The sequence below is a fragment of the Caloenas nicobarica genome, chromosome 3 (genome assembly GCF_036013445.1).
Source record: "Caloenas nicobarica isolate bCalNic1 chromosome 3, bCalNic1.hap1, whole genome shotgun sequence".
In the NCBI taxonomy this organism is placed as follows: domain Eukaryota; kingdom Metazoa; phylum Chordata; class Aves; order Columbiformes; family Columbidae; genus Caloenas; species Caloenas nicobarica.
The window spans coordinates 38,602,714-38,623,931 of record NC_088247.1 but is presented as its reverse complement, the minus strand read 5'-3'; the positions used below and the strand labels follow the sequence as shown (position 1 = coordinate 38,623,931).

General features: G+C 40.2%; 1 protein-coding gene across 1 annotated transcript; it reads right to left on the bottom strand.

Annotated features, from left to right (window-relative positions):
* Nucleotides 1-4,214: 4,214 nt before the first annotated feature.
* On the bottom strand, nt 4,215-20,943 carry SPACA1 (sperm acrosome associated 1). Its single transcript, XM_065632989.1, has 7 exons — nt 20,775-20,943; nt 17,122-17,169; nt 13,058-13,159; nt 12,585-12,691; nt 11,948-12,083; nt 4,556-4,700; nt 4,215-4,281 (listed from the first exon to the last, which is right to left on the bottom strand). Exons 1-7 carry the CDS (start codon nt 20,941-20,943, stop codon nt 4,215-4,217), a joined length of 774 nt encoding a protein of 257 aa, XP_065489061.1.
* Between the last annotated feature and the right edge of the window lie 275 nt (nt 20,944-21,218).

The window sequence follows — 21,218 nt, the reverse complement described above, 5'->3', positions numbered from 1 at the left end:
TGCTGAAATTTTGCCACCAGCCATGGAGCACTGAATCTGTATTCAACTAGTATTTCTTTATTTTTTTATAGCGCATCAGGTTAAAAAATGGCCCATATTTCTGTGGCAATTTCTCTCCTGTACACATAGCAGCAAAGAAAGAAAAAAACATGAGTACTTCTTATTTTGTTAAGTGTGTTTGACTAAATGAAGTTATAAAAAAATAATGAAAATCTCTGCAATTCACCATAAAAATTTCATTTCCAAAAAGAGCTAGTAAAGCTGTCAAAGTAAAAAAAAAAATCATTTTTATGGTATGTACTATTAGACTATACATAATTGAAACTGCACATACATCAAGACCTAAATAACTACATAAATGCATCCTAAATTTCCTGAGACAGATGGTGGATCATATACAGACAAGATATGCATTTCAAAAAGATTTTTCTTTAAGAAGAATAAGGAAGGGAAGATAAAAGAATAGTGGGGAAATTTTTAAAATACTATTAAATTAAAACAAAACCCACTAGATTATGCCACAATATTAGACAATGCAAAGCAAGTAAAAGCAAGGGATGACACACTCATTTTGGTCCTGACTCAGGAAACCGCTTAAATACATATATGAGGACATCTTAGTTCAGGAAAGAAAGTATAAGCTTAAATTTAAGCATGATGAGATTTTCACCTTCACTCTGGCCCCTGTATCCTGGATCCAGCAGCTGGAGTAGTGGGAGGAGATACCAGAAGTATCTGTGCAGCATAGACAGGTGAAAAGGTGATGAACTGAGCTTGATGACCCTCCAAGGTGTGGGGTCTGAAGCCACCAGCTCCCAGAGCACTGGGATTTCTGTACAGATCACGCTTTTGCAAAGTGGACACAGGAGGCTGCCTAATCTGTATTGACCAAAAGTTCTTTTCAGCAGCACAAACTCCTGAGACTATGATGTGACTTTTGTCCCTTCTGCTTCCAGTTCTTCTGTGGTTCTTCCCTTAGAAATGCAGCAGATTCTCACCTCAAGAGCTTTAATAGCACTGGCTTAAACAGTAGTTGGGCACACGTCTAAGGTCTGAGAGTAAGAATAATTTAATACCTTGAGGTGATCAGTAAAGATAAAGTTTCCACTGCAGTCAGCAAGCAGGAGACAGAAATACCTTACTTAAATCTGTGGAAAAGGAGAAACTCTTGTTGGTTGTCTTAATTAACCCACTACCAGAAAGTAACAACAAAAACAATCTTTATGTTTGTCAGTCACTGCAGATAAAAGGAGCTACATCAAATACAGTTATATATCCTAGACGGTGAACACTTCTTACCAGAAGTATTCAAGCAGATTGTAACATGTTCTTTATCTCTTTTGAAATACTTCAGTTGAAATACTTATTTCTGGATGTCCTTTATCTGTCATGGTTGTCCACCTTGTTACCAAACTAATAAGTATATTATTCAGATTACAAAATCAAAAGCCTGGGAAGGTTGCTGTGGGTTGTGCTAAGATAATAATTTTGCACTTCTTATGTGTTTTATACTGCATGTAGTACAAAGAGCAATTAATTCAAGTTTATATTTAGGGTAAGAGAACGATAATACAGTGGTCGTGTGATGACTTCTTGGACAGAGTAATCTTAACTGCGGGAATTTCCTCACTTCTTGGAGCTTCTGATTTCAGCTTCAACAACAGAACAGCATTTTTACCCTATCTGCTGAGCAGCAAGGCACTCTTCTGTATTTTATGCTACTGTTTTTGCATAAAATTTTCTAGTGACTTTTTTTCCCAGGTAACTTTAAGTAGTTATAAGAGAACAACAGCAAAAAAAAGGGCAGAAGAATATAATAATATTTTACAAAATATAAGTCCATAAATACCCAAACCTTCATGATCTCCCCTAAGGACCTCCATACTCACCAGAACGGATTAGTTCAGCTGTTTCTGAATTTCATTTTCTGAACTACTCTGCTTATGTATCTATTACTTTTTCCTGGATTTGCCAGCAGACCATGGAAATTTAACACCTTCAAAATATCAACACAAATGAGACCAGAGGTTCTTTGCAAATGTTATTAAAACACAAAATAGTTGTTTAATAGTACACCTTTGCATCATTATGGAAAAGTATAATCTAGTTTCCTCTCTTTCAGATATGTCACACCTAAATTAGAACACGAAAGCAAGAGTTCAAAAGTCAGTCACAGAGCTGATGGCAGGGCTTCATATTTACCATACTCTCCGTGGAAGCATTTTCCTCAGTAATAACAACTGGGTTTGGTCTCTTTTTAAGACCAGCATTCCAGACCTAATCCCAGACTCACTGCAATATGCTATCTTTGATTGCAGGGGATCAAAACCTCACACTGAACGCATAAGCTAGTTTTGCAAACTGCAAAATTGTTATTGTCTGTTTTTTCATTCTCTATGCATTTTCTCCTGAATGTTGCAAGACTTTTAGGTTTGTCCACCAAATGATATAAAAGGACATAGCTAATGATAGTGTTACCAAAAATATAATTTCCTTTTCAAAAAAAGATATTTTTATAGAATTAAGTGCACGTCATTTTTGAATACGATATTTTATTTTCAAAAATGTAAATGATCTTTCCACTAAAGAGCAAACAAAATTATGTATCTCTGAAAAATATGATAATGCTTTTTAAGGATGTGCAGATGGTGCAGTTAGAACATCTGCAGCAATACAAGATCTGAAGAGAACAGGAATTCTTTGAGAGGATGAGTTACTACCTCCAATCTATTTTTTTGCAATTTTTTCACAATGTTCTTTACTGAGAAGCATTCTCTACCCTGGAGTGCTCAATATTTGGCCTCTTTTCGGCGCTTCTACTATAGTCAAGAGAAAATCTTAATCATAAAATCTATCGAACATTTTAATCAGTTCACTGTCCATTTTTCAACATGCCATCAGCTCGGGTTTTTGTTTGCATCGAACAAGGTTTATTCACACAAACAGAAAGCACCTTTATAATCAAGACAGTCATGTAATGGAGAAGGGTTAGAGAAGGTCAGCAAGGATGGTCAGAGGTATGGTACAGTTTCAGGATGAAGAATCACTGAGTAATCTTGCGCTTTTCACTCCAGAAAGAAAAAAACGAGGGAATATGCTCAATGTCTGAAAAACAGTCCCTCTCAGAGAGAGGATAGTGTGCAATGACAGCTCAGTGCCTTTTCAAGAATAAGGTGTGACACATGAAGCTAGAAGGAAGTGGATTCAAGCTGGACAAAAGATGTGGTTGTGCTGTGGATCTTCTTGCCATAGGGTGTTTTATGTGACAAGCTCACACAGGTACACAGGGACACTGAACAAAGCCATGGAAAAGAAATCCATTCAAGATTGCTAACTGCTTAGAAATTGCATCTGGTTTAGAAAACCTGCAAATGCCTGGAAGCTGGAGGAATACATGTGGGAAACATCATACACCCTTGTCTTGGTTTTGTACTCTTCCCTAGACACCCCTTTTTTGTCCATTGATTTGATACAGAGGTAGATAAACCCTTGGTCTGATCCCACAAGGCTACTGTTCTGTTCACATCTTTTGGTCCCCTTGATGGCAGAAATAGTTGTGTGCACAAATGTGCAGGTAAAAATGTAATTAAATGTATGAAGCAACTTCTAATGATCTTCCCTACCATACACATCCTTCCACGTGTCAAGAAGAAACTAGATTATAGTGATTACATAGTAGGTGCTGTGCTTGACGACCATCGAGGAGATTAGGAGCCCTTTACAAAAAATGGTCTCTGCCTAGACTATACGTTTAGTTTCACCTAGTCCATATTAACATCTTCACAAAAATAAGACATGTTAAATACATCATTTTCAACATCCTCACAAAAAGCTGGCTTTGGCTGTGCAGTTCAGAGGTGCTCACACTATTAAACTACCTGAGGAATTATGTCGACCTTAAGATAGAAGTATTTTTACGCATTTCACGTAAAGTTCAGTGATCCAAGACAGTAAATGAACTGTAAAATGTACTTCTTAAAACCAGCATTTCAAACATATTTTAATATTCTTTATATCATATTTCTATGTAATCTATTTTTTTTTTCTAATTTTGTTCGTAATGTAAGTCCTGGAAGGATTTCTGTACTTCATCCTCTCTGAGTGAGGGCTCTCTAAGTTATTGTATTATAACCAATGCAGATGGTGAGAATACTGTAGCTGTGGATGGAGACTCCAGTTCCTTGAAAGGCCAGTGTGGACCCTGAGGGGTGGAGCTATTTTTTGTTGGCCAGCTTCTTGTCTTGCTCAGATTTTAATTGCCAAACAGATTTTATAACACCCCTGAAATGGAAAAAAAAGAATTAAACAAAACCATACCTTTAAGTAGGTTTACGCGAATCGCTCTGAATCATTCCCTTCCCATCCACAATCACTGTAACTGTTTTGTAAAGTACTTCTTTCCAGTCTCCAGAAGCTCATTCCTGTTTTCTCTACTGGCAACACAAATATTAAACTACAGAGAAACTTAAATAGTTCACCCCGGTCATATTTGTCACCACTAATAACATATTTTGATTAAATAAAACATAAATAATATCGTATGCTGTCTACCTACCAGAAAACAACAATAAAGATCATGGCAAAGATCTCAAGAGCAATCACAATGACTCCAGTTATCAGGCAAAAGACCAGAATGGTATCTAGCATTTTTTTCCTTAATGGGTTCGTTTCTATTGTCCTTGGCTTCATTGTTTGCATTCCTGGAGAAAAGAAATACATGGTCATTATGATGTTCAAATTTTCAAACGCATCAGGCATTTAATATGACGGACAGGACTAAAAAGGAGCACAGCTTGATTATTCACTGTCTGACATCTTCCACAACCTTCAGGCCTTTACTGTATCAGCAAAAGTCAAAATAGTAACATTTTATACATTTTTTGCCAAGGCCTCTCTAACAAAGGAAGATGCAAAAGAACAGAGATCAAGGCATGTGAGTGGGATACATGTCACTTAACAGCCATGAAACACAAAGAACTGCAATTCCTAAAGACAAGGAAAAAATTAAAGTGGGAAAAGTGTTTATTTGGTACATGTTAAGAATGACTAATATAACAATATTTTTGCTTTAAGAAATGCTTTAATGTAAGATTTCAAGACATGTCCACCTAAGATATGTGAAGGATAATGACAGGAGAATTACCACAGGCTGTCTGTCACCTGAGGCAGGCTGACTTCTTTGTTCTGTGCCTGGTACCAGGTGCTCCATCACCCAGCTCTAAGGCACCAAGGTACTACTGTGCTACAAAATAATTCAACAATAGTAATTGCTGCAATAATGATGATAATAATGAAGCCAAAAGAGCATATGCTAACAAAAGACTGGATTCAAGGACTTAAGTGCTGTTTTTCAGTTTTCTGTCTCTATCTAGCTCTGCAAAGCCTTTATTTAAAGCAAATAACCACTGAGCATGGAAAGGAGTTGTTCTGCATGGCCCAGAAACGTGTAGTGAGGAGCAGCTGCATGAAGCTGAGACACGAAAAATGTAGCAAGGATATCAAGTAAAAATGCATTTTGTAACGTTGCAGCCTGTTCAACCTAAGGAAACTGAGAGCCCTGCCATTATCTCTAAGGCCAGGTGTACCAGTTAGGAAATGAGTAACATACAACCCAGGAAGACTGAAAAATGCTGAAGATGGTCAACCAACTTCCTCATCTGTTTTTCGACAGTGGATAATGAAATGCCTGGAAACCAAACCCAGTCACCTTGTGCTGAAATTTAATTGACCTTATTTGTTCAGCCACAATAAACCAAATCAATGAACCATCAGGTATGTTCCCAGATCCCTCCAGCTTTGAGAAATTTAGAAAAGTCAACCCTAATTTCTCTTTCATTTTTCCTCATATCATTTCTAAAACTATAAGGTGCTATCTTATTGCTGACTGGTATGCAGAATTCATGTTCACACTTGCAGGAATTCTGTGTAGCAGAATGACTGCAGGAAACCTATTTCTATTTCATTTCTACTTTTATATAAGGTCAGGTGTTACTGTCATCACTGAGTATCTAAGCAACTCTTCCATTGCATCATTTGAGTTTCATTCTTCTGCATCACAGAATTTTCATTTTGATATTCTTAAGCGACAGCTTGTCTATAGAACTCTCCAGTTTTTTTCTGCAAGAGACAGGACAGGTGAGAATGGTGAACTGGCTGAGAATATCATACACAGTAAGTCTGAATATTGGGGTTTCCATACAGCATAGGGCTGACTGGTTTTACACTAATTCACTTCACCGACTAGACTATCTCCTGTAGAATTACATGCAGTTGTGGGGCATGAACGTTAATGAAAATTATCTTTGGTTTTGCAGTTTCATTAATGTAATATATTTTCCCCTTGGCAAGGTGTGAATTTAGATCTCTAAGAATACCTCTATTTACAGGCTGTAAGAGGAGCCTGCTGAAGAGAAAAGCATGTTTTATGTTATCCATGGCTAATCTACTCAAGTTTTCTTCCTTGGCAAGAACTTCTTCCAATAGTCAAGAACCAGAACTGCCCAAGAGACAACCTGATAATACAGAGGGGATGTCTTCCAAGTAAATACACATTTAAAATGCAGGCAGGAAGCAGACAGAAAAGCAGTTTCCTGATAAGCTGGTTTATAATGAGCAAACACCGATTCACGTCAGGTGCACTTTTAAGCCCAACTGCACTCTTAAAGTCCAGGCAACAGTGAGGATTTTGCCACAGCCAGAATATGCCTTAAAAAAGTAATCAGCTTACAGTTAAGGTTATGAAGATGTATTTACACCAACTTTTTTAAAAAGTCCAGTTATCTTAGCAAATGTAGGAAAAACAGTTCATTTTTGAAACATTCAAAGTCTGGTTCAATCACTTTCAACTTGAAGTCTACAGCCCACACTGGGTCTGTGGACTACTTCACTATAAAGAATGATGCAGAAAGTTGCTATCGCATATATGCCACAATTACATTGTAAAAAATTTCCTAAGATTGTGTGCATCTTCACTGGGAATTTTCTAGGGATCTACAAACAAAAAAGAGATTGGTAACATGCCTGATAGTTTTAAGCACATTGTCTCCAACCCTACCAAAAGCTTGGCATTCTTACTTAACCCGTTGATTATTTGTATTCATCTTGACGAAAAAAGGAATGCACTTAAATGCAAGGGTGGGATACTGCAGTTAGATTGTAGGCACTGTTGGATCAAAACTATGAAGATCCATTTATCTGTGCAGGTCCAAACAAGACAGAAAAGAAGGAAAAGAAGGAATGCTCAGATTTAGTATTTAGCTTCCACCAGGGCTTGGTGAGCTGAGGCCAGCCCTGCGGCAGAAACCCCAGATGTGCTGGTCATGGCTCATAGAAGCCTTTCCAACAGCTCAAATGGTCCAACCACCTCACACTCCCTCCACCCCAGTCCTTAGCTGCTATGCCAATGAGGGGACAACAGGTTGGATTAAAGAAAACAAAAGTCTCATCTGTATGGCCACAAGCAGCTGCTAAGAAGCTTGACAGCTTTTTTACCTTCTTTGTGTCATCAGAACAATAGGACCATAGCAAGTTACTGCTTTCTTATTTGGGTCATAAGAGGTACATCACATACACCCTTCACACCAAGCACCAGGGCAGGATAGCAACACATACTCTGCCGTGGTGTGGCCCAGTAACTATATTCGCATTGTATACCAGAGTTTAATAAAGCTGCTTTGATTTCTATGCAGTGCAGTGCATCTCTGGACTGTCCTCTGCCTTCATGGAACCCTCTTCACCTTTAATTTGCTTAAATCCAAATACATTCAGAAGCACCTGTTGCCATTGCTAGCATTTCCCTCCATAAAATATCAGCAAGACAAATTGTGCCTCTGCATTCTATTCAGCCATTTCTTCAGTAAGAAACAGATTCATAATAATATAAATCATACACATCAAGAAAGTGGAACACTTGCTTTTTCAGCATCATTTCTGTCCAAAGGAAACCCACTACTTCTGCCAGCAGCACTGTTCCTCTTCATCCTCCTCTTCCTCTGGGTTTTTCATTGAACTGGACTTCCTCCTAGACCATGATGTTGACTGTACAGCAGTGCTCCATCTATAAACAGACTCTCAACCAATAGTTTCTATGGTCCAGCAGCCAATAGGAGTTTCTTTCCACCAGTTTTGAGATCCAGAAAGTATGTATCAGTTTGGCAGAGTGGAAAGAGATTTTGCCTTTGCAGACTGTTGAGGTTTTTTCCCCTGAATAGAATGGTGATGTGTAGGTTTGTTTACCTTCTAGATTATCTGTAAGCCTTTTTCTATGTATTAAAAATGGATGGCTATACACTAATGGGAGAGCAGGATTACATGCACACAGAGGAGATCCAGGCTGTTGGGTACTGGGATTTTCCACTTCATTTCTGTCCAAATGCAAGGCCAACACAGCCATGCTGATTATGTGTTTGCACAGCAGCCAGTTAGAGAGATGTGATTTTTCTCTCTCATGGAAGCTCTGGCACTGAAGTCATCAGTAGAAAACTAACTGAAGAGATGGGGGCTGGAATGGAATGGCCTCTGAGACACAGAAATGCTATTGCCTCCATCTCCTCCACAGAAGTGCCACGAGACACACACCTCACCTCACTCGCTCGCTCATGAGAAGCTTGGAGCACAGCTGGGATCTCAGCAGGCTGACACCCTTCACATAGCATCCTAATGAGGATCCTTCTCTGCTCTTGCATTCCTCCCTTGCAGGGTCCTCCCTCCTCGCAGGACTATTATTAGTAAGTACCAATAAACCGAATAAACTGCCTTCCAGCTCCAAAGTCTTCACAAAACACCAAAAGACATGATGGGCGGGAGTGTGAAACAACACCCTTCACTGTTGCAGGGCAGTGATTTTGTAACAAGGACATATAGAAATGTCAGCTATTAAAAGATGGGATTTTCCTTGCAGAGATCCCAATAATTTTTGATGAAGATAAAATACTTTTTTTCCCCCTTGTTATGTTTCTCTCGCTATAAAAACCAAAGAGAACTCATGGGTCTGAACAGCTCTGAAAACAGAAGAAAAAGCCAAATCACTAAGGACCACTTCCTTATGCAAAAAGATCAATACGTCTATTCATCAAGAAGCCCACTGACCACTGGTAAAGGACACATAGAAGCTCTCCATGTATAGATTTAAAATTAACTCATACAAAGTTTTGCCACATGGCAAATAGACACAAATTCCTGTGAGGTTTTACCTGCCCTTTTGCAACATGTCTTTCTTTCCTCCCACCTCACATGCCTCAAAATCTGAGGCAGAAATTGTGCGCTATGTATTTTCAAGTGATTTTGGGGCCAGGTTTGCAGATGGTGTTGCTGAATCTTGCCACCACTGTTCTTATGGGTAAAACATCAGAACTCTGGAAAGAGGAGGGAGGATGAGACAAAAGCAAACATATTCATCCCCTAACAGCTGCATTGGTAATTTCTAGCTCTGTTGATGAAATCAAGGCTTTCTTTCTAGGAAAATAACAAGAAGAAAGGCCAGCCACAGTGCAAACATCTTTCCACTTCCCCTGCCCCATCCTGGAGCTCTGGCATGAAGAAATTTATCTCTGCAGAATAGTGAAAGGCATGATTTAGGTGATGAGAAAGACAAAATATGCAAACTTAAGCTTATTGACTTGAGTGCGGCATAGAGGTGGTCAGAATTGCCTCAGCTGGATTTAAAAAAAAAATTGAGGTAATAGAGAAGGCCTGATCTTTTCCTGATTAAAACTGATTTGCCCTTTCGGCTGATTCAAATACACCTTCCAAAATCTACACAGGACCCTCTCCCCACAGACAGTTTGGCCTTTTGTCCCAGGGGCTGGTGCCCAGGCTGGGGGGGCTGCAGGGCGGCCACTGTGAGGAAAGGCCAGGGCTGCCTGGTGCTGGACATGGCCGGTTCCAGCTGGCTCCAACCAACCCGCCTGGGTGGGGATGGTCACCAGCCATGGCTGACCCATCTGGATGAGGATGGCCACCAGCCATGGCTGACCCATCTGGATGGGGATGGCCACCAGCCATGGTCAGCCCACCACACCCGCCCAGCTCATGCTGACTAGAAATCTCTGTGACCAGTTTTAGATGCTGGAAGAAAAGCCAGTTTGGTCCTGTAGATTACCTGAAAAAGGAGATTTTTGTCCTATTTCTGATACTGATTTTGTGATTCTACCCTTCTTCATATTTCAGATTGGAGACCAGATACATAAATGGCAAAGAAAATGATGTTCACTCAACAGACTTATATTTTCTGTATTAGGTAGAGAAACCTGCTTGACAGGGATGATAAACTTAAGTCTGAAATTCCCCAGCCCTCGTGTCAAAGTGTCTTTTAAAGGGAACTGGGAAAGGCAGCGTTGTACCATGTGCAGAAGCATTAGCCGTTCACAGAGTCTGAACAACACAGCAAGCCATGCTCCTCGAGAACAGTGCAGCTCCATGAAACACAAGGCAGCAGCTAAGAAAATCTACATCCAAACACGAGAAGTCTTAATGTGTCCATTGATACTGTCAGAAGGATCTTTCTCATTTCCTCCTGATCCTGTTGCCATCTTCTGATATGGCCAGACTTCTGACCATCTTTCTAAAGTCCAAACAATGTCACTCCTGAGGAACCAAAGCACAGAAACTCCTTTGGGCATATGCACACCTCTGTACCAAGCCGAGGGATGCTGATCTGGCAATAAGCAGAACAGCGCATTCCTTTTAAGCTACTTAATAAACCTTAGAGCTTGTCTTCTTCAGATTTCTGTGTAGTCGTAAATATATTCTGAACCAATAAATCTCAGTCCTTGTAAGAAGCTCTCAGTGGGTACATCTGCTGGGCAGGTTTCATCTAACCACTTTTCAGGACTACTCAGTCACAGCTTAAACACAAGTGTATGAGTCGTCCTATTGATGACTCACCAACTCAAGTCAATGGGACCATTTGCATCCTTAAGCCTAAAACAGATTATGTGCTCTGCTAATTCAGGTCTCAAAAAGGAAGCTTCCTCTGTACAAACAAAAGAATGGAGACACTGAATAGTGGGAGAAGGAAAGCTCTGGGTGTTTTGTGATTGCCAGATGAATTTAGGAAATGAATAAACAAATTCCATGTTTCTGTACAAAGGCAGAAGGGACCACAATAAAGATAGAGGAAATAGCCTAAATTTCTAAAGAGAGGAAAAAATAGCAGGATTCCCAGACAGTTTTACCTATGTAAAAAACATGGAGAGGAGAAACAAGGGGAGGGATTTCTTTCCCTAGTCTGCCATAATTTTGCATAAGACCCGAATCTACATTATTTCAGGAAAAAAACTTTAAATTTTGATGAGCAAGGCACTTTCACCCTTTCTCTGATTAGGAAAGGCAGAGTTTCTGCATGGCTGTTCTCATGGTTTGAGAAAATCGACACACAGCTACCTTTCCTGATGAAGTCAGCAAAAATCTCATTAGCAAAAGAGGTGAGAAAGATAGTACTGGGAAACCTGTTTATGATGCATTCTTTTTAATGTTAAACTTTTCTAAATACATTGTGTATAAGCAAATTCCAGATGGCTGCTAAAAGAAAAACCCCAAAAGGTTGTTTTCCTGCTTCGGTATTGAAGTGGGAAGGAGATTTAACTGCAGAACTCATGCTGATGGTGCTATGTGGCTTAGTGAGGCAAAAAGAAGTCTATGTTAACCAGCCTGGGTGCAGTAAAAAAAATAAGCAGGTAATAGGAAAACCTCCTTATTTTAGCTTGAATTTTTATGAAAGATAAAGAAAATACTCATTCCTACCACAACGAACCTCTTAATTCCCATTCTGTCATTTCCTTTTATATGTCTCTTTTATTGGCCTGCATTTCATGACAGTCATTACCACAGCACACAAGCTCCTACCAATATACTACGGGTGACATGCAATCTTACAAAGATTGAGTACAACATAAAAAACCCACAAGGTCATATCACTAGAAGACTGTAAGCGCCTCTATGAGCTCACCAGTTGCTGCGTAGACTCTGTATTTTACAGAGGCAATTGTATTTCCATTTTTCCAAGTTTCACACTGGAAAATAAGTGAATGGGTATCTCTGCAAACTTTCAGAACAGCTGAATCATTGAGAAGCAGGTGTGATGTCTAGTCATATACAAAAGAAAAGAGAAAGAAAAAGAAAAGATCAACTAGATCTGCAAAGATAAATTGTAATGTGTCAGACACCCAGAAAAGTAGTTATTCTATTCCAACATCTTTCAATGGTCAGGACCTCTTGACCCCTGGAAAAATTCCTCCCATCTCTTCAGCAGCTCCTACTGGAACAACAGGGAAGTGCAATGTGGTTGTGACTTGGTGACATGTATGCACTCACCAGGCACTATGCCTCATTTTTCTGAAATAACAGTAAATATTAATCTCTAAAATTATTGTGTTCCTCACATAAACAGGATGTTGAAGCTGCATAAAGGAGAAAAGCCATGCGAGTCCTTGTATTACCAACTTGCCAGTGGGAAATCGGGGCTTATTTGCATTATGACAGCAAAGGAAATAACCTATCCAGAAGCCTGTACAATTTAGATGGAGTGTGTGGCAAATACATGCAGTATGCAATTTTTCTGCACAAAGTGGGGTTCGATTACTCACCTTGTTTGCAATTAACATCTTCCAAACATATGTAAATTGATTTTCAGGAGATATAGAAATACAAGGCATCTTCACACAGGCAGGGCCCTCTGGAATTGGTATTCCCCCTATAAGAGGAATTTTTAATAGGTACATCATCAACTATATGAAACATCTCTGTATAAATCATAAAGTTCGTAATACTTGAAACCACAGCATGTTACTTGGAAATTATCCTTTCCCTTAAGACTACTTCAAATACATTTTGCTTCATCTAATGTCTGGAACCAAGTGCATGGCAGAAAAACGGTATTTTACAGGAACTTGAAATCAAGCACACATTAGTACAGAAACGAGATCTGAAACATTACTGGGTTTCTTAACAGGGTAACTGAAGGATAGAATGCAATCACTTCATTCCACTTCCACCACACTAAGAGAGAATAAGGATGTTTTATTTGCTCTAGGTTACTGTATCACAGTGTTCCACTTACATCCACAGTCTACTGGCCCCCGGCATTCCTCCACACGGACAATACATTTTTCTTCGGTCCCAGGGCATCCACTAGTTAGCAGAACTTCTCGAATGCCAATCCCTTTGGGGGAAAGAAAAAAAAAATTCACTTTGTATTTCTTCATTTCCTTCAAACTCTGTTTTTGCTTCCTCTTTATCCTGGATGTTAATATGACATATCTACCAAATACTAGGCAAAACAGATCTTCCCAGAGTGCCTGCTAAAGCTATCCTGTGTTGGTATCTAAGAATTCAAGACATCTACTTGTGTCAGACTCTCCAATGTAGGAAGCCAGATTCTTAGAATCATCATGTGTCAGAAAAAGAACTGAAAATGAATTTAAAACTTTTCTTACAGAAAAATAATCTGAAATGAAGCTAGTATGCGTTCTGCAAAACAGTTAATTCACTTTAAATATAGAAGCATTTAGGCTCGTGGCCTTTAAATGCTCAAACTGGATGGCACAGAGAATCCTCTACACACTGCCAACTCAGTCTGCCTCCAGTCTTGTGACTGTCTGAGTGTCTTCAACTCCCACCAAGGTCAACAAAAACTGAAAGCACTAAAAACCTCCTGGCACTGGGACTGAGGAGTCTTAAGTTACCTAACAGTGACCTGCAATGAGTGACACAAGAATACCACTAACAGCCCCCAAAATGAAGCCTCTCAAACACAGATGGTTGGTATCATAGGGCTTCTCATGAGAAACAGGTGAAATCAAGTGTCGACCACCAGGACCCTACCTGCAACGTGGAGGATCCTAACCTATCACAAATGTCTAAAGTTAACGAAAATTCCTACACAATGTTCAAGGAAACAAAAACAAATGTTCACTCTCACTATCAGGATTTCAATGGTAACATCCTCATTTTAACAATTACAAATAAATTCAAAACAAGTGCTATTAATTGTTTTTGCCAAACAGTGTGTACACAGTTCATTGGAATGACATAGCTTGTGGAGGAGGCAAGAATAATATGTTTAGGCCCAGTAAACACTGAAGGTTTTGCCATTTTTCCAGAAGAACTTTGTTTACTAATAGGCATGGAAAGGGGAGAATTAACTCCCCCCTTGCAGAATTAATAATAAACAGGAAATTGGTTTGAATATTACATTTATGATGTATCTCCCTTCCTTAAATGTGTATTATATAAACCAGTGGATTTCAGAGTGTTTCAGAGATGCCATGTAACTCATGAAACAGTACTTCAAGTGACAGAGGGAGACAACACTGCTTACTGAAAATGACACAAAACGAGGATCGTTCTCCACTCCAGAGAATGTCTCATCTCATGGATGCAGAGACAGAGGTGTAAATGGCAGTGAACTGACACTTTTATTAAAGACATTCCTCTTTCTGCAGTGCCATGTAGTTTGGTTTGGGGGTTTTTTTTGGTTTTTTTTTTAGCTAACAAAAAAGACAGGGAGCCCATGAAAAGCCAAAAGGCTGGCTTGATACAGTCTGGGCACTGGACTAACTGTAGTCACATCCACCAGGAAAAATCTCACCATCTTATCTATGCAAATATAAAATTCGGGAAGAGTATCATACTCAAAGGGTTGATCAAAAAAAGCTCTTTTAATTAGATCTGCAGGTTCTTTTGGTACTCCTCTGCCTCTTTCTTTTGGACAGCTTCTTCTTTCACCCCCATGTTTCTTTTCCCTGTCTTCTTAAGTTGCTGCCAATGCTGATGAAATTAATGTACTGAGATGCTCTAACAAATGAAGTCTTAACTTCAACAAGTTGTACAAGTTAACCTAAGAGAAAACTGGCCACAATGCAGTAAAATAAATTACCTAAATGAAATTATCCTAGAGAAATGTAAATTAACAGACTGGAGGAGGGGTGGTGAAGAGGGATGACCTACAAATAACTGAATACTTAGCAATACAAAACCCGCAGTTATGAAGAAATCTTGAGGTAAGAGTGGCCAAAGCAATTAGACCACAAAGAGACTAAGGCAAAATTGAGGCAGCTATGACAAGATATCATTAACATATGCTTTAATTATGCTTTCATGCCTCTGTAAACCTGAACTATGACTAGAGGAACAATGGATCTGAGCCACAGCATTACTGGTAAAAAATGAAGAAAACTGAGTCAGTTCAGAAAGAAAGAAATTTAAAGGGCCAGATAGATGAATCTAGGGAATAAGATGGACTATAAGAAGACACAGAGCTTACAGCTTTACTGGAAGCACCAAGAAGCCACCTTTCAGCCCTTCAACATACAAACAGACCATGCATTGAACAGGCCAGACTAGAATGAAGGCTATAAACATGATCTGAACTCCAGATATGACATGATGCCTTTTTCTTCTTTGTTAGACCTTCTCTTTCCTCATTCTTCAGTAAGATTATGTAATTGTCCAAATTAAAGAGGTCAAACATTTTGTATCGGGTCTGGCTGGGATGGATTAACTTTCTCCGCAGCAGCCCTCAAAGTGCCGTGCATGGTGTTCGCAGCTGGAGGGGTGTTAATAACACGCTCACGTTTTGGCTACTGCTGAGCTTCCACAGCATCAAGGCTGCCCCGTCACACACTCCCCGCCACCCCAAAGAGCAGTGGGCTGGGGTGGGTGAGCAGCTGGGAGGGGACGCAGCTGTGACAGCTGACCCCAACTGACCAAAGGGATATTCCACACCATATGACACCCTGCTCAGCAATAAAAGCTAAGAGAAAGTAGGGAGAAAGGGGGCGTTTTTATAAATGTGGTTTACTTTTGAAGAAACTGCTCTGCATACTGAGGTCCTACTTCCCAGAAAGTGGCTGGACATCACCTGCTCATGGGAAGTAGAGAAGAATTTTTTTCATTCGTATCCTTTGCTTCTGCACAGAGCCTTTGCTTTTCTTTGTTAAACTGCCTTTATCTCAACCCATGACTTTTTCAACTGATTTTCGCCCCCTGCCCCCATGAGGAGGAGAGTGACAGAGCAGCTTTGGTGGGCACCTGGCATCCAGCCAAGGTTAACCCACCACAACATTAACTATGAGGGACCAAAGATAAAACTGAGACAAAATTTAGAGAAATTCCCTGGAAATATGGAACATTTGAGACATCTGCTAGAGGGATGAGACATAAGGAACAGTTTTTTAGTATTGAAAAGATGTGTGCATCAGGGCAAGTGAGGTTATTAAGAGTATGGGGATACGTAAAAGGCATTGGTATATGGAACATATAAGCAGATTTGAAACTGTGAAGTGAAGAAAGAGAAATACTAAAGTATGTAGAAGCAAAAAAAAAAAAAAAAATCTCCTAAACCCATAATGTCTTAAGATGTGCAATAGGAGGATGTCAAGGAAGCTCTGTCATTGGAAATAAGAAAGAGTGGCTGGAAAAAAGAAAAAGGCATGTTCTAGAAAACATCAGATTGATGAAGACAAGAACTCTTCTCCCTTTCTTTTTTTCTGTGGTCTTATGGGAAGCTCAATTTACTCTGAAAAAAAAAAATAATAGCATTTCTGATTCAAGACTGCTTCCTAAGCAATTTAATTACCACCTCACAGCAGTTTCTATCATCACCCCAAATGCAGAGATGTCTTCTTAAGGTTTATCTCATTATTCCTCTCTCCCTTCCTACTCCAGACTGATACCTCTCCTCTCCATTGCACAATTCATAAATTGTATAAATGTGGAATACAGAACAGTCTACTGCAGGCAAGCAATTTTTTGGCAATATTGTATGTGGGAAGACATCTGTGAGAAGCATCAGAAGATCTTTCATCTTCTGAACATCTCACAGATGTTCACAAATAGCGAAAATTGTTACTTTGGGGAAGGCAGCTCATGTGCCAATAAACGTAGGGAACTGGTTTAAAATAGGAGCTTGCAGGCTGTGAAATTAATAAAACAACAGATCTGACCTAAACTCCTAATGACAATCAGCCTGATTGTTTTTGTTAATTATAGTTATTGGCAATTGAAATCAATGAGAGGTGAACGAGGGCAAGCAAATTACAACTGCTAAATTGCTACAGTTAGCACTTTTTTTTCCCCAAAAACAAATGACAATATGTTTTATTCATCTGCTTTGCTACTTACCACATGTAACTGAGCATACTCCAATTTCTACTTCCGTGGCATTCAAACCTGAAGACAAAGTCTAAAGTTACATCTCTAATGCAACAACAGGAGTGGAAATGCCCAATTAACAGGAAACCCACCCCTTGAAGACTTTACTACTTTTTAGTTGAAATGTGAAATTTGCCCATATTTTTGCTTTCACTAACTAGGCCAGAAAAACAAGACAGTTATGAAGAATTTATTATAAAATCCAGTGTGAATAGTATTCATGTTTAAACCTCAACATGATTCTTTAAAAGGAAAAAATGTATTTTTCATATAAACCAGCCTATGATGTTAAATTATCCTACTGAATGCTCTGGATAGTGTCTAGGTTCTATGCAAATTGTAGGTCTTCCATGAAAAGAGTTAAGAAAAATTTTCATTAAATAATATTCAGTTATGTCGTTTTCTTATTCTTTCTGGCTAACGTATGCCTTCCCACATGATTTTTTTCCCCATCACACTTCAAGGTCAGGTTTAGACAGCCAGCTCAAAGATGAGTCAACCAGGTACAGTATTTTAATTAGGTGCTAGGGTTTTAATCACCGTGATTGGGCTCCTTCCATTTTTTAATGGTACTTTGAGGTTACAGAATGGGTTTCACAGAATGTACAAAACCAAAAGGTTCCAATCTCCATCTGGGATTCAAATATGGATTATATATTTTATTCCTAATAGCATGCAATTTGAATGTTTATTTATAAGGATACTGAGATACGGTAACTGTTTCATAGAGAAACTAACTTAGTGAAGATCCTTTGGAAATTATTCATTAAATAAACAATAGGTCTTTTCGATTCTTCCAAATGCAAAGGGAAAGTCACTATGACTGTTTTTACAAGTCTGCACTGCCAGTCCCTCCTACTCAGATTATTTTTTTCTGATAACAAATACTTACCAATGTAAAGTTTGCTTTCACTGTCTCTCAGTTTTTTATATTCAAGATTTATGTTTACAAAATGTTATTTCTGTGCAGCAATGCAAGTTTATATATCACTTCTTGCTACTAAATCTCTGAGTAACATTTACATTTTTCACACACTATCCAAAACTTTACATTTCTTGGGTTGAAAGGAACCGATCCATTTCTCTTGCAGTTGGCAATATACAAATATAAAACCTTTATTCCTCCATTGTAAAGGATTTACACTACAGCAGCACCGTGCATTCTCCACAACAATACACTGATACTGAACTCCTTTTCCCAGCAATATAAATGAGCCATCAAAATTTTATTTTTCTGTTATCTCTAACTGTCTCTATGGTTTTGACATTTACTTCAGCATATAAGCTGTGCTCGTCAGAACAGTCTTCTAGCGTATGCACAGCAAGCCTTAAACAATAACTATCCAGTTGAATGATAAAAAAAATCCAGCCTTAGCCAAAACATAAGGAAAAAAATGATAAGATTAAAATCCAATGAAAACAGAGACAATCTTTAAAACAGCTAGTATATCCTCAAACTCTAATAAGCCTTGAAAAATTACTTCTTTAGAAGATGGTCCTCACCATGGATATCCTGTCATGTTTCCCTTAGCTTCTTTAAATTAATGGGCCAGTCATTCAACGGTCTTAGCTAATGACAACCACCACAGCACAGCAGAGAGGAGGAGGAGAACTTAAGCGTCCCATCTACAGTCTAATACCGTCCTGCTTAAAAATACCTGTTTTCAACTTGGTACAACATGAGTTGCACTTGTTCGCTTGCGCAGAATAAACGTAAACATGCAAAAATGAATGGGAGGGCTAGGACAGCTTCAGATGATGTCAGTTCTCAACTCAATAGGTTTCTGACAATTCATGTCAGCTTACGGTAAGGCCCAAACCTCTACCCTGAAAGTAGGCATTACTGTAATTCAATTTTGAGGTAACAAGCCGAGCGTAGCCACAGCAGAGTGTCATTAGATCTGAAAGCAGAAGCTGCCATTTCCCATCCAGACATGATTTTTTTAAAAAAGAAGAAAAAGCTTTAGAAACAAGAAGACACGCAAAACTCCAGATATTACTAATGAAAGGTTGAGGCACTTTGCTAACCAGTGAAAGCAAACTTCTCCTAATTATGGGTGAAGAAACCAACCATGATCCCCTTGTAGGGTGCTTCTGTCTTCAGGAGCACCACAACATGCACCATGGCTCTTTTGTCAGAGATGCATAATGATGAACTGACCATAGCTCTAAATAAAGAAGACACTGTATTTTCTAAGTAGCAATACTCCAAATAAACCTTTAAACACATCTAAACATTAAAAGCCAATTGGTTCTAAATTAACAAGTCAATCAGGAACCACCAGTCTTGATTTCTGATTTAATGAACTTTTTTTTTTTTAAAAAAAAGCAACAAATTAAGAAAACCAGGATCAGATTCACCGATAACCCTCTGGATAACACAACATTTTTATACGAATGTTATGAACCTTCCATGTTAATATTACAACACAAAGTTCAGTATTCCTTCCTTTACTTGCATTTTCTCCCTACATTTTAAATGAACCAAAATGTCAAGAAAGCTTCCGGTAAGAAACTACAGATCTTTCTACTTATGTAAGATGGTTGGTTCCAGTTGCATCAAGTTCAGATAAAAATATAGTGTCAACCCGATGCAAAAAGAATTATGTATATAGCTTCCATTAGCATTAATTGGAGTTATATATGTAAATCCCACACATGCTGAGATAAGAATGTGCTAAGGAACTGCATTTACATTCCTGTCAGGGGGCTGCAATTAGTATTAGCACAGCAAAGGCAGTCTGTATTCCTCTCTACATTTGGAAGCCTTGTAAAACCTATGTAGAACAGAAATCTTTGCCATTATACACCATTTTAATTACAAGCCACATCACAGCATACACGCAGAATATTTTGATAAATGCTTCAAAATCCCACAGAAACCCTACTAAAAACGTCAACAGAGAGCAAAGTCATGGGTGCGAACCCTAGGGGAACTTGCTCACTCCCGATTTGGGCATCTCGCTCTTGCCAAATATTGTGGCTTGAGCACTTCTGAAAGTCAAAGTGCAGAGGGGAGGGGGTGCAGAACTGCTCCATCCCCAAAGTGATACCGCACAGGGCAGCTAAGGGGATGCAGGTTCCCCAGGATGGAGATCTTTCCACGGGCAGGCTTTGCACTTGACAACACATCAGCTGTGAACCTGTGCAGCTCGTTGCTCGACGACAGACGGGGGGGGTTTGCATGTATCCGACTCTCGTAGCCCAGACTTTCGGCTACGAGAGTGACAAGCAGATCTGGAGCTCTCCCCGTCTCCCCCGTGATGCCGCATGGCTTAATAAAGCACTGAACACACTCCGACACCTTCCCACTGCCTGCATATGACACCCGGGAGAGATCGTCACATCCTGGTGGTGATTAAGCCTCGCTCAGAAAGCACGACTCCGGGCAGCCCCGCAAATATCTGCCCTGCCACACGAAACCTGGGGCTCCCTGCACCCCGGCCATGCAGCCTCTGCCTCCAGAGAGGGGAGTCGGGCGGGGAGGGGGAATCACCGGAGCTGCGGGGGCAGACAAGGAGGCAGCCAGCGGGGCTGAGGAGAGACCAGGGCCTGCAGATCCGGGGGAAGCGCCCCGGAACAGGAGCGTGCAGCTGTGCCCACACTGCCCGGGGCTGCCTCACCCAGCTCGGCGCTCCCCTCCGGGGGCTCGGTGCTCCCCTGCAGGGCCCCGGCGCTTCCCTCCGGGGCCTCCGCCGCCTCCCCGCTGCTGTCGGTCAGGTTGCACTCTGCCGCAGAGGCCGGGAGCAGAGACAGGAGCAGGGCCAGGAGCAGGCCCAGGCGCCCCGCCATGCCGCCTCTGTGCTCCCTCACCGCCGCCCGGCAACCCCGGCGCGTCACAACAGCCCCGGCGGGGCCCCCGGCCCTGGCTGCTCCGGGGACTCCATGGCAGTAGGTTGAAGAAGGCAGCAGGAGAGCAGGTTGCGGCCCTTCGTTTGCCATCACTGGTGACGGGAATACCGCGTTTGTGTGCTGGAGCGCAAGCCCTTCTTTCTAATGAAATGGGTGGCAGGCTTTGTGGCACCCAGACTTTGTGGCTACCTGAATAATAACGTTTGCATTTGCAA